Consider the following 13,577-nt stretch of genomic DNA (forward strand, 5'->3'; position numbering starts at 1 on the left):
AACAACACTCAGATTGATTTCAAATCCGAAGGTTCTCCTCAGGGGACACGATTGGAGATTCTTGTCATTTTTTTCCCCATTGCTGCCCACTTCACGAAATCGTTTTATACACTGCCAAAGATGGAACTCATTTATTTCCTGAGAAAGATGTGGCCCAGATAAATGTGTAAGAGTTGGAAAGAATTAAACTGCCAACGAGAAACCGACCTGGTGACATTAACAAATTCAACAACCAAAAGACAGATGCCCCGGCCTCCTCGGTGGAGACTCCCGGAGGAGCCTTTGCCCGGGACTCCGGGGCGCTGCGAGGATTCCGGAGTCGGGACACCCCGTGGACACCCGGCCACACACAGCAGCAGCAGCAGTGGGCATTTCACTTAGTTTATTAGACAAAAATATATGATTTAGACAAGTTTGCCGACGCGCTATTTACAATCTGAAATCACTCTATGTACAGAAAGAAGGAAAAAGAATAAAGAGACAGAAAGAAAGAAAGAGGAAAAGACACAAGCACGTGGAGGCATTTACCGAACCGATAATCAGTCGGACCAAGGTGACGGCCACCATAGCGGAGGGGGCGGAGGCCAGGCGGCCTGGAAGCGAGCTCGGCCGGGACGAGCCCCTTCTGCAGAAAGCGATGTATGGATTCGATGTCCTAGTGGTGTTTGTCCTTTACACCAGTCTGAAATATTTGTCTTCATTCCTCCCTCATCCCCTCCCTCCCGAACTCCTCCCCCCTCCCCCCGCAAAAGTGAAAGGCCACCCAGAATCAGGCGGACGGGAGGGCTGCTAGGATCCGTGGCGTTGCCTCCTGCGGGGCCAGCGAGCTGCAGGGAGACACAGGGAGACAAGGATGCTCAGGCCCTGGCGGCGGACGGACACAAGGACCCGGCGTCGCGGGACCGCCCGCCCGGCTCCCGGCTGGAGAGAAGCTCTGGGGAGTCCGCCGGCCCCGCGCAGGGCAGGTGGAAAGCACCCGGTCGGCAGCGGCTGCTCGACCCCACCGCCCAAACGCACCTCCCCGAGCCCGGTGGTAAGGGAGGAGGAGGCACTCACTTGTCGCGCACTGGCTGGAAGGGCGACTTTAGCTGCTGTGCTGGAGAGTCGGGCCTGGGGACGAGGTCTCTCTCTACGAGGGAGGAGAGGAGGCAGAAGTTTCGGGGTGGGGGGTGCCGCAGAGGCGCTAATGCCCCCTCCCCACTTCCCCTCCCTCTGCTGGGGCTCGTCTTCACGAGGAACCAGCCTCCCCCTCTTGCCCTCCCCAGGCAGGCCCCGAGCGAAGCAGCGCCTTCCCCGCCGCAACTTCTCGGCCTCGCCGCCTAATTGTTCAGCCCCGGACGCCCCCGCCCGGGTGCCGCCCCACCCTCACGCCAGACCCGGGGCCCAGGGCGGGGTTGCGCTGTACCTGGGAGCGCGGGGCTGCTGCGGGCGGAGGCCTTGTCGCCGTGGTGCACGCCCGCGGCCACGGCGACGGGCGGCTGCGGTGGCAGCGGCGCGGGCAGGTGCGGGCCGTGCTGCGCGGCGTGGGACGCGCCCACTCCCAGGAAAGAGCGCATGTTGAGCAGGGAGCCCTGCGCAAGGAAAGCGCCGTTGGTCCAGTTGGAGAACTTTCCGATGTGGCAGGTGTACAGTCCGTGGCTGGGCAGGAACGCGGGGTGTTGCAGTGGCGCGCCCGCGGGGGACCCGTGCGCACCCGGGGGGCCCGCGGGCGGCGGCGAGGCCTTGGGCGCGCCGTCGGGGCTCGTGGCCGTCTCGGCCAGCGACCAGATCTTGGGCTTGCTGTGCGGCGCGCTCTGCAGGCCTCCCGCCGCGGCCCCGGAACTCAGCAGGCCAGTGCTGCCGGGCTCCGGGGCCTCCTTGGCCAGGCCCAGGGTCGAGCCTTGCGGCTTGAGCGCATCGGCCGCCGCCAGCAGCGAGCCCTGGTCACGGGCAAGGGCTGCAGGGGCTGCGGGCGCGCGCGGCGCCTCGGCCTTGTCCTCCTCGTCGTTGCTCTGGTCGCCGTCTTGCTCGTCGATCTTGTCGATGTCGATGCTCTCCAGATCGATCTCCTCGTCGTCGTCGGCCTTCTCGGGGTCGCCTTCTGTGTCGCTTCCGAAGAGGGCGCCGTCCTCCTGGTCCTTGCTGCGTGCGCCCCACGTCACCTTGTTCTCCTTCTTGAGGCGCCGGCGCGCGTTGGCGAACCAGGTGGAGACCTGCGTGAGGGTCATCTTGGTGATGATGGCCAGCATGATCTTCTCGCCCTTGGTGGGGTACGGGTTCTTGCGGTGCTCGTTGAGCCAGGCCTTGAGCGTGCTCGTGCTCTCGCGCGTGGCGTTCTTGGGCCGCCCGGGATCCCCGTACTGGAACTGGCCGTAGGGGTAGTAGGCCGGCGCCGTGTGGGCCGCGAAGGTGGCAGGGTGCACCCCGGGGTTGTCCTTGAGTTCATACTGTGAGCCCTGCAGCCGCGGGACCCAGCAAGGGTGGAGAGAGAGGGCGGAGGTGGAGGGAGAGGGCAGAGGGGGGAGGCGGAAAAAGAGAGAGAGGTGAGTCCCCAAAACTGGGAAAGTCGGGCCGGGCGCAGCTCCTATCTGCTGGGGAACAGGAAGGCCTCGTGGTGCACCACCCGGGGAGTAAGAGTGCGGTCAGAACCGGGTGCTTCCTCCGGGAACGGCGCCTCCACGGATCACGGAGGGCTTTTTTGTCACCCAAGAAAAGTTCCTGAATCTATGCATCTTTAAGAAGACCACGGCGGGAGCCGCGGCCCGCTAGAATTTCCCCAGGCCTCCCCCATCCCCCACCTCTACCCAGACCCCCAATCCCGAAGCCCGGATTTCCAAGTTTATCTCACACTAGCTAGAGGGGAAAACCTTTTAACTCCACTGATAAAACGGTTTTCTCCAAACGTAAAGGAACCCAGAGCACAAGCCCCCTCCCTTCGACCCTGAGGGGGTCAAACAAAATAAACCATTGCGTGGTTTCTTCAGGTCCAAATCCACCAGCAATTCAAAATGAAAGCACACTCCTTTTAGCTCCCAAATTGATCTGCATATAATAGCTCGCCCACACTTAAAGGTCTATAGTGGTGACAGGTAATTTAAAATTTTAATCCTGGCCATCATGACAACAATAACAAAAACACCGTTTTTTTTTTTTTAAATACAAAAGGAGTGCTTATCCGGTAAAATATTAACGCCTGGCCCGCAGTGGCAGGCTGCAAGGAGCAGAACCGGTTTCCTACGCCTCTTCGGTTACTTTATCTCTCAAGTTTGACTTTGATCTGGAGCAAGCAAGCACAAACTGTTTGCAGGCATTTAGAGGCCGTGATTTATTTGCAATCAATATTCTTTTTATCATCGGTAGTAAAACACAGCGAGTCAAATTATCCCATCAGGTTTTTGGTAAGTAACATTTTATCTTTCTAACAACCTAATTAGGCCTCATTATTACCATAAATTGCCTGGCCAGACATTCACGCCCAATTTTACCTTTTGACTTCCAAATTCCCAATCATAATGACTTGGAAGCTAGGCCTAGAATCCAAGTTTGGGTTTAGGCTTAATTTCCAAGAACCGGCTGGAGACCACTAGGAAACCCACACCTTTTTTGGGGTGCAGGGGGTACAGTTACCCCCAGCAAAAAATAAGCATCTTTTTCTCGGCAGTAGGGGCTCCTCCTCACCGAACAGTTCCCTCTCCCCACCACAAACACCCGCGTTTCCCAAACGGCATACATCTGTATTCAAAATTTCTGTAAAAAATTATAGTCCTCCATGTCACAGTTGTCTAGTTGCTGTTAGTAAAGGAGGGGTCCAGACTGAGAAACTTGTAAACACCAAAAGATTTCTTTGACCAAATAGTTCGGTAGTCGCTGCCACAGAGAAAAGGCTTCCCTGGCCAGATTTCGTTTTTGCCTCATTTTTGCAAAGTACTTTGCACTTTTCTGCTTATTCAGTTGTAATTTTAAGTAAGACATTTCGGTCTCCTCTCTGCTAGGAATTCTTTTGGAAAGGACACCTTGTAAATCTCTCATCGCTTCCTCGGCATCCCGGCCGCCCGAACAAAATGGGAGCTCATCGTTTTCGATAGCAAACGATCTGAAAGGCAGCTGGAGCCGCTATCAGAGGAATAGGCTTTCTTTTCAAAACTACAAGGAAAAGTTACAGGAAAAGACACCAGCCGCTTTGCACGGGTACAGCTGGCGGGTATTTGTTTTCTGTCTCTTCTTCGGCAGGGGAAGGGGTCATGGGGGGAGGGGGAGTGCCTGCAATTTGCCTTATGCCGTAGGCAGCAGCTCACGCGGGACTGGCTGCCTCCCCGCCCCGAGCCCAGCGCGCGATTCACCAGCAGCCCGAAGTCTAAGCCCGACCTTGCATTGCAGTCAGACCAAGGAAAATGGATCCTTGGGAACGAAAGACAGGCCGGTCCCCGCGGAGAATTAAACCTGCGGCCTCCTTCCCCGATCTGACACCCACTGGAACGGGAGACCAAGCGGACACCATTTATTTTCAGCCCAGGGACACTGTTTTCTCTAATCCTCCGTGATGTAACGCGGCAAGAAAGTGCTTTTCTCTCGGTGCAAATGCAATGAAAACTTTGGCAACTTAGGAAAGTCTAGCAAACGCCTTTTCAGACGCCAAAGATCATTTCAACTTATTTTTTCCCCTAAATCTCAAAGTTGCACACACGCCATCAAGAGACCCCTCTGGGCCCGTCCGAGCTCCATTGTTAGGTTTATTTTGACCGCCTCTCCTAGGCTTTAAAGGGTTCCTTTTAGCAGTCAGATACAACTAGATGAGCGCCGCCAAAAACAAAAAAAAAGGAGAAAAGCCGGTCTGCCTGCCCGGCCCAGTCCTAAGGTGAAGCGAGCGAGGCTGCGGGCCGGGCAGGGGAATCCCGGTAAACCGCCCCGGCTGCCGCAGCCCCGTCCGCTGCCTCGCCGCCTCGCCCGAGCTGAGGTGCCGGCAGTTTGGTCCCGGCCTGCAGCACCGGCCGCGCGCCCCGGGCCTGCTCCTGCGGCCGCCCAGCGCCCCCCGAGAAACCCTGCGCGGCCGGGCCTCCCGCCTCCCAGGCCGAGTGGCGTGACCGTGGCAGGCCGGCCGGCGGCCGCTCCGCGCTCCCGAGGCCCCGCCGCCACGGCCCCCCCGGGCTGGGCCTCTCCCGTGCCTCGCCGGCCGCTCCGCCCGCGCTGCTCCCGCCCCCGCGCCCGGGGCTCCGGGACGCCGGGGCGAGGCCGCTGCAGGCCGGCGCACTCACCATCTGCGAGAAGAGGCTGAGGTCGGCGGCGTAGGGCAGGAAGGCGCTGTAGTTGGGCGCGCCCGCGTACGGTCCGGCCGCCGCGTACATCCCCAGCACCGAGGTGACGGCGGCCGCGCCCGCGCCCGAGCCCAGCTCCGTCGCCCCAGGGCGGCCCGACGAGGCGGCGGCCGCGGCGGCGGCGGCGGCGGCCAGCACCCCAGGGCGCTCGCCGCCGTAGGCGCCGGGCCCCGCGGCGCTCAGGTACTGCGGGTAGCCCAGCTGCGGGAAGGACATGTCCGCGGACTCGGTGGCGGCGGCTGCGGCGGCGGGCAAGTATTAAAGGGGCGCGGAGGGAGGCGCGGGGCGGGGGTTGGCCAGGCGCGGCGGGGGCAGCGGGCAGCCGGCCGGGCGCGCTCGGGCCGGCCCGGAGGCGGGGGCCGGTGGCTGCTCCACGGCCCGGTGCTCGCTGGCGCCCGGCTCCCGGCTGCGCCCGGCTCCGCGATTCCGCGCCGACTGCGGCGGCCGCCCTCCGCTCGGCGGCGGGGCTTCAGACTCAATTTGAAGTTGATGCTTTGATTGGCATCCCCTTGAGCGCTGGCCCCGCCCCCGGCTCCCCACCCGCCCGCTCCCTGCCTCCCGCCCGTCCTCGCCGGCCGCTCCCGCCCCTCCCGGCGAGCACGTGGTGCTCCACTCTGGCCCGGCCACCACCGCCCCGGGTGGGCGCGCGAGCGGGCCGGCGGCGGGTGCGGGCCCGGCGGCCGCGGCCCCTAACCCAGTGGCCCGCACGGCAGTCTGACAACCTGTGTGCAACGGTTTGCAACTGTCGGACACCGGGGTTTGCGGTTGCGCAGCTGAGGTGTGTCTGCGCTTTCAGAAAAAAACATCCCGGCGCTGGCTTTTCCGCCTTTGGGGCTGTGGGGAAGGGGCTGGCCTGGGCACGGCGACAGCAGCGAGGAGCGGCCTCCCCTCCGAGGTCTGCGCTGCCTTGGCCTTACCCGGATATCTTTGGCAGAAGCGCACTTCGGAGCACTCGGTGCGCCACGAAGCCTGGAGTGTTGTGACTCCCCGACGCAGGCGAGGCTGCCCGTGCCCCCCACTACGTATTAACATGTCATCTAGTGATGATCAACCTCTCTAAGCTTGGAGAAGCGGGAAGCGACTGAGCTCTGCCAGCTTCTACAGTTGTGAAAACTTTGAGAAAGGGCAGCAGATGCAGTCTACCGTGGAGAGTTCTTGCGGGCAGGAGGGACTTTTCTTCGCAGAAAACGCACTACTGCGGAGGAAGGGCAACATTCTGCCCCCACCCCGGCGATGGGAGAAGCCAGCGGGGCCTGGGCGCCCCCCCCCCCGTTTGTCCGCTAGATGCGCAAATGCAGGAAGTGGACGAGTGGAGTGCGCCGGGTAGAGGCGGCTCCCCCTTCCCTCTCCTCTCTCCATACTCAGCCGGCAAGAAGAGGGAGCGGACGCGGCCGGGAGCCACGCTCCGGGGTTGGCTCGGCCGCCAGGGACTTAGCCGCGCTACGGCGCAGACGCCGGATGCACGGTTCTCCTCGCCTCCCTGTGCTTGGGACAGCTCGGGCAGGCCGCTTCTGCGCTGCCTTCTCCGGCTTGGTCCTGGCGACTCAGGAATGGAGCGAGCCCAGGGTCTCCGCCTGGGCTCCCAGGACCACTTTGCACCCCATCTCAGCTTGGGTGCACTGCCTTTGGGGACGTTTACACACAGGACCCCACGGGATTCATCAACGGACTGGGATCCTGGGCTTAGGTTTGGGCCTGCTGAGGCTGCGGGACTGAGGCTACCCTCTGGCCCCAGGGGGTCCCTCGCATGCTGTGTGGATGTCCCTGGATGCCCACAGACCCCCATCCCCCGGGTTCCCCTCCAGCTGCCAGGATCACTGGGGCCCAGGAACTGCAGGCTGCATCCGGAAGGCTCCCGTTGCGTCTTGAGGCCTGAGGACAGACAAGGAGCCAAGACCTGTAATTAGCAACAGTAACTCAGTAATAGTGATTACTCATTACCTGGTCTTAATCAGGCTTTCATTTCTCTGCTGAGTCAGGTCTTTCGTTCCTGCTGCCTTCCCTCCCCTACCTGTTCCTGCACCTAATCAGCCTTCTCACTCCAGAAACTCCCTGCAACGGGCTCCTTTCCTGCTTTGACAGATTCTGAGGGCACAAGAGGTGGCACTCAGCACTCCCGAGGTCCCCAAGGCCAGCTGCCCCTGCTCCCCAGCTCACCACCCCTCACAGCAAACATCCTCTCTCCTACATCCAAAACAAACCAGTGAGCCAGCCCCACCACTGTCCTGTTTACCAAACTCCAGTATCACATTTCAGGGTGACAGGTAAATATAGGTGAGATAAGCCCTGTTGTGTGACCTGGAGAGGGAGGTGGAATGTAAGCACAGAGAACTTCTCAGTGTCAGGATTCAGCCACAGGGACTGATCAGACCTTCCCACTCTGTACCAGCAGCAGTCCACCTTGACTACAGTCACAGGGTAGCTATCAGAAACCGGGGAGGGCATGGGGTGGGCATTGGCTTTTTATTGAGCCTCACACAGCCCAGCAAGGCCACTCCTGGGTGCCCTGCCTGATGGTGTCCATTCAGGTCCTGAATGTAGGTTCCAGAAGACACCAGCGGGGTAAGTGGGAAGAGCCCTCCTGGAAACCATGCCAGAGGCTTAGGCATCTGGGGGAACTGGAACCAGAAAGGCCTGTGGATGCCCCCAGGGATTTCTGGAAAGGTGTAGGAGCCTTCACTGTTGGCGGTTCTCTGCCCAGGGCCAAGGGCTGAGATGCCAGCAAACCTGGCTTGCCTCCCCTCTTTCTCCTTGGCCTGTACCCAAAAAGTTACACGTAGAAACTTAGGAAGCAACAAACCAAAAAAAAAAAAGTCTCCAAACCCCATTGGAAAGGGGGAGGGGCAGAGAAGGATCCAGAACTTTATGGAGTGTCCTCTACTCATTTTTAACACCAAATGATGAGTTGGGGCTTAGAAAGGCAAGGTGCCCAGTGGGTCTAGAGGGACACTGTCCCAAGACCTTGGGCCTGATTTAATACCGGTCCAGAACTTTCCCCAGAAAGCCTGTTCCAGCTCACTAACTAGATCAGGCCTTCTGGGGGCGGGACGGTATGCCCAGGGCAGACAGAGATGAGCCTGGTCGTGGGCGGCCCCTGGGCTTTGGGGGCTCCACTGGGCCGGTCTTCGAAAACCGACGGCCCTGGGTTGTGCTGCTCAGAATCTGCAAGTGTGGAGCGGCCCGCTTCTCAGACCTTCAGCCACGGCCCCAGCCTCGCAAGAGGGTGGCTCAGGCAGGCGAACCCCTCTGCTCTGGAGGCCGCGCCAAGCCAGAGCGCCCCCGCTCTCTGTTGCCGCCCCATCGTCGCTGAGCCGAGGAGAGCTGTAAGCCAGACCTAGGGGTCGCTGCGCCCCCGAGGCGGAGCTCCGCCGGGTCGGCGTCTTGCCTGGGTCCGGGAGACCAGCGCTCCGGAAGGATCCCCCCCGTGACCCGCGGCAGCTGGCTCCAGTCGCCAGCGCGACCCCGCGGTGTTGAAGTGGACCCTCTGGAGGGAAAGTCCGGACTCTCGGCGCGTCCCCGCTAAAACGTGTGCCTCCGACACATCTGGGGAGGGACTGGGCTCTGTGGGGGAAGGCCCCGGGGCGTGGGGGCGGGTGGAGGGAGGGTTGCTGAGCAAGGCGCTTGTGAACCAAGTTGATTTTGATTCTGGTCTTCAGGCCTGATGGAAAGTTTACTTGCTTATTAAACTGGAGGGTGGGGGTGTCTGAACAAAAGGGACTCGCTATCACCGCTCTGAAAATCGCCAGCCCTTCAGAAACGTGCAGTCTCACGACCTTACCCCAACTCAGCACCTTTATGTAAGGATGAAATTAAACTGAACCGCATCCTCATTTATGACTGTACACCCACTGATGGTGAAGCTCTGCCGACCTGGGTCTGTGAAGAAGAGGAGGGAACCGGCCCACTCCGAGGGGCCATCCTGGGGGGCCTGCCTTTTGAGCCAAGGACGAGGAGGACGCAGACCGGTCTCCCAAATGGGATGCTGTGGGCGGCGCCGCGGCCTCGTCGCCTGCCTTTCAAAACGTCCATTCTGGGCTGTGCACACCGCCGGTCTAAAGGGGCTCACGCGCCAGGCCCTCCGCCCCGACGCGCGTCCTGATTTATGAGCGTTGTTAAATACTCATTAGGGCTTTGCACCTTTCTCCACCGGGACCCAGGAAGCCACTCCTCCACTCAGCGACAGCAAGGCGAGTGTCAAACAGCCCCCCGTGGCCGAGAGCCGTGCGGCAGCGCGCAGCTGTAACCCGTGCGCTGATGGGCGCCAGGCGAGGGACGGGGTTGGGCGGGCTGCGGCGGTCCCGCGACCCTGTCGCCCCTGGCCCCTGGGTGCCCCTCCTGCGCCATCCTGCCGCGCCGAGGCCGGGCCCACGCGGGGGGCCGAGAGCAGCCCCCTGAGAGTGGCACCCTGAGCGCGTGAGGCTGCAGCGTCCCAGGGTGAGGGGGAGGCACTCCAGGAAAGCCGGGGAGGAGAAGGCGAGAAGCGAGGGATATGGGAAGGCGGGATGCCCGGCGGGCAGTGCAGAGCGCGGGCCTGAAGGGCGTGGGGACTCAGCGCCCCGGGGCCTCCGGAGCCGTCCTGAGTTTCCCACCATCTCAGGGTAGAGAAATGGCCCGGCCTGGAGTGCCGCGAGGTCGCCGCGCACGTGTGTCGGAGGAAGTGAATTACATGCGTGTGCACACACGTAAATATTTTATAAACCTCCCCTTAATTAACCAGGCCATTTCCATTAGTCCTCCAATATGATCAACAGCAACGGTGTGAGGAGTTTCTGGGTTTATAATTTAATGTCACTAGACGGTTGCTCGGGGGCAATGGTACAATCGCAGCGCCAGCCGCACTTGTATTTATTTGTTTTTCTACCGTGTTCCTGCAGGGCTCCATTATGCAGTTTTTAATTAGTTTGTGTTTGTATTTCACCCGTCCCAAATCAATGCCGTCCCGGAGCTAGGCGATGTAAATTCCCGCAGTACAGGTGTAGCTTCCTGCTCCGGAACACTAGGAAACGCGTGTCTGACAAGTGGAAGCGGGGCTGCCACGCAGCCGACTGTCAGCTCTCCGCAGCCGAGAGGCGCAGATCAAAGCCAGCAGGGACTTCTGCGCCCCCGTGAGCGCCGTCGCGGCTGCTGCTCCTAATGCCATCAGAGGGAGCCGCGCAGAGATTGGCTTGAGGCACAAAGCGGGTTTTCATTTTGCTCCAGTCCTCGGGTCCTTGGTCCAGCACTGGCCTCCGGAGCGGCGCGCGTGGGCTTGGGGCCTAGCGACAGCGGTTGGACGCCGCCCGCTGGCACCTGGCGCAGCGTCGTGCGCGTGCACGTCACCGGGAGCGGGGAAAGCGCGCGGGACTTCCTGCCGGTTCCGCAGCCTCTTTATAGCACCCGGAGCGCGCAGCCCGAACTTCCAGACTCTCCAGACAGGAGGACGCCCCCACCCCCCCTGCGGTGTCGGCTGTTCTCTTCCTTCTTGAAATGACCTCTGTGGAGCGTGTAAATCTATCCTTCCAAACACCAGGGAATTCTTATAAAGCTTTCTTTTTTGCCAGGAATAAGAGATTGCTCATCTTTAACTAGACCACATAGAAATTATGATTCAACAGCAGTGTGTATTTAATTAGAGTAATCACACTTGAATTTAATTACCTAATGAATTATTTGTTTAAAAGGTAGAATGTCTTGTTTGCCAAGTACGGAGTAGACCTCTGATAAGAACTTGGGCTGTAAGGACATTGCGGTTTAAAAGCAGCCATGTGCTCAGGTCTGTATTTTAACCCCAGAGTATGTGATCGTCACTGTCCTACTGAAACAGAAACTGCGGTCGTCAGACAGATGTAGGGAGCGCGGCAGAATAACTCCAGGTACAGACTATTCTGCCAAGGGCAGGTGTCTCTTGGGGCATTCATATCTTCTCACTTTCTGTCCTATAGTCTATTTTTAAACTTATTTCATTTTGTTTTCAGTAGCATGTCTTTTTTCCTAGTGCAAGATGACAGCTGTCTATTAGAAGACTCATTTTATGATTAGTGTTTGCAGTGAACTGGCTTATCCCTCTGGAGTGCTCCAGCCTAGCCCCTGTGAGCCCCTCAGGCATGCACACTCCCAGCAGAAGACTTCCTGGGGTTACCAAATTTTATGGGAATGAAGGCACCACAGCCCAGGCTTTGACCTTACCCCTTAATTCCTAAACCGTGGAAGAATTGCATTTCCTCTTGTTTTCCAAAAGCACAAGTGGATAACTCAAGGCCAGGCCTCCTGAGAGGCTCCGACGTGGACTCGGCCTCAGGTACCTCTGACAGTAGGTAGAGCCAATGCAAAGTTCAGCACCAGGGCCAAGGGGAGGAGGGTGACCTCCTGGAAATCTGACGCAGCCTCTGTATTTTCTGTGGTCACCTTACTGCAAGAGCAGACTGCTTCATTTCCTCCCTTAACCCGTATAACAACCTTCTACTGCTGTGTGATGGGATTTCAGCAGAGAAATGCACGTGTGCGGTGAGGCAGGGGGACAAGAGTGCTTCAACCTCTCACTGAAGGAAGACTAGGAAATAAGAACACCTCAAATTCACTTGGTTGAATTCCACTGTCATTCTCATTAATATTTCATTAATCAAATAATTTACTTTAATTGCAAGGTTGGGCACTATTGTGCCACAAATATTAAATATGATTAATATAGTGTCCAACTAAATAGGAATGGGCTTTTAAGAAAAAACACGTTCTGATGAAAATTATTAAATTTTTGTTTCTTTTTAGAACCCCTGAATGTTAACACATCTGTGCATTTTGAAATTGGTGTTCTCACAACCAATAGTGATTAAATTATGATAGAAGCTTCATTGCATTCAGTTTTGGTTATGGTAGCATATTTCTTTGAAAGAACCAGATCTACATGAGTACATATTTTAAACTTATTTATGAATTTACTTCACATATTCTTCCAAATAACAATAGACAGTAACAGTCAAAAAGGGCATGAGATAATAGTTTAGGAATAGTAATGTATTTCTCAGATCTGAGCAAATCCAAAGACAATTTGCTAGTGAAACCCTCAAAGGAAATGGCATGTGCGGGATGGAAGAGGCAAAAATATTAAATGGCTTATTTATGTCTGACTCTTTAAAAAATGTTTGAAATTTAGAATAAACTGTATTCTATCTCCTATGAGTTCCTATCAGCCCTCAGTCACTTACATTATTAAAGATAAAACCTACCTACTAGCAATGACTTTTAAAATACCAGTTGACGAATATTCACCCACACAACATCCTGGGTAGAAAGTTTCACGCATTCAGGGCTTCTAATAATTGTATGCCAGGAGTCACTGGTTGGTAAGTTAAAATCTGTTCATTTAAGGGACATTAAGCTCAACAAAAATGCCCAACAGAGGACACTTTAGGAATTCAGGGGAGAGTTTCTCAGGCATTCTTAAGATACTGGCATTTTTCAGGACCATTCTTATAGGAAAACAATCTTTGGAGCATGAAATATGTCTAAGGGGGAAACATATAATATCCCTCAATCTGCTTTCCCTCAGCTGAACCTTCCCCTCCGTCAGAAAGGCTGCCTCCCGAGGTGCTCCAGAGTTTAGGTCTCTTGATTGGGCCTCCACCAGCTCCATCCTTCTTTTCCTTGTGTGAGGAAAACTGCATCGAGGCCTCAGGAACCCTGGCTTTCAGTTTTATATCACCTTTGGGGGTGAGGGAGGGCATGGGGAGACAAGGAAAGGGGAAGAAGAGGGATGATTTCTTCTCCCAGGCACACCCACAACCCAGGATGCCAGTCTGGACAAAACTGCCAGGTCAGGAAAAGCCCCTCTTCTAGCTTCTGTGTTCCTCCCGGTGTCCTCTGAGCCCGGGTTCCAAGCCCTTCCCAGGCCCTCATGCTGAACAAGGCCACCCAGCTGTGTCTCCATGACCACGTGCCCCAGGTTCTGGGCTCAGCCGACCCTCCAGTGGAAACCTGAGAGGCCTGCTGTCCACTCTCGGGTGTAAGCTGGGTGGCCGGCCAGCTAACCTTGCTCTTAATTTTATCCAAGATGTTTGTTCATTGATAGATAGTTGCACTCAATCTCTTCCACAGGGAATATTTACATTTCAGTAAGACTGTCAGTGCACATTCTGATGAAAATTAAGCTGGTAGGAGGAAGGAATGGGGAGGGTGGGGGAGGCCTCCTTCCAAGTCACGCTTTGAAGGAAGTGAGGCTCAATGCCTGCTTTGGACAAGGATTGTGTCTTCTCAGAGGCCACAGAGGGCAGGCCTGCAGAGCCCCGCCCACTGGCCTAGGCTGCTCTGGTC

General features: G+C 57.4%; 1 protein-coding gene across 1 annotated transcript; it reads right to left on the bottom strand.

Moving 5' to 3' along the window:
• Window positions 1-367: 367 nt before the first annotated feature.
• On the bottom strand, window positions 368-5,766 carry IRX1 (iroquois homeobox 1). The gene is made up of 4 exons (XM_037015605.2): window positions 5,232-5,766; window positions 1,406-2,435; window positions 1,057-1,129; window positions 368-827 (listed from the first exon to the last, which is right to left on the bottom strand). Exons 1-4 carry the CDS (start codon window positions 5,505-5,507, stop codon window positions 770-772), a joined length of 1,437 nt encoding a protein of 478 aa, XP_036871500.1. The 5' UTR covers window positions 5,508-5,766; the 3' UTR covers window positions 368-769.
• Between the last annotated feature and the right edge of the window lie 7,811 nt (window positions 5,767-13,577).

This window comes from Manis javanica, chromosome 1 (assembly GCF_040802235.1).
Source record: "Manis javanica isolate MJ-LG chromosome 1, MJ_LKY, whole genome shotgun sequence".
Classification (NCBI taxonomy): domain Eukaryota; kingdom Metazoa; phylum Chordata; class Mammalia; order Pholidota; family Manidae; genus Manis; species Manis javanica.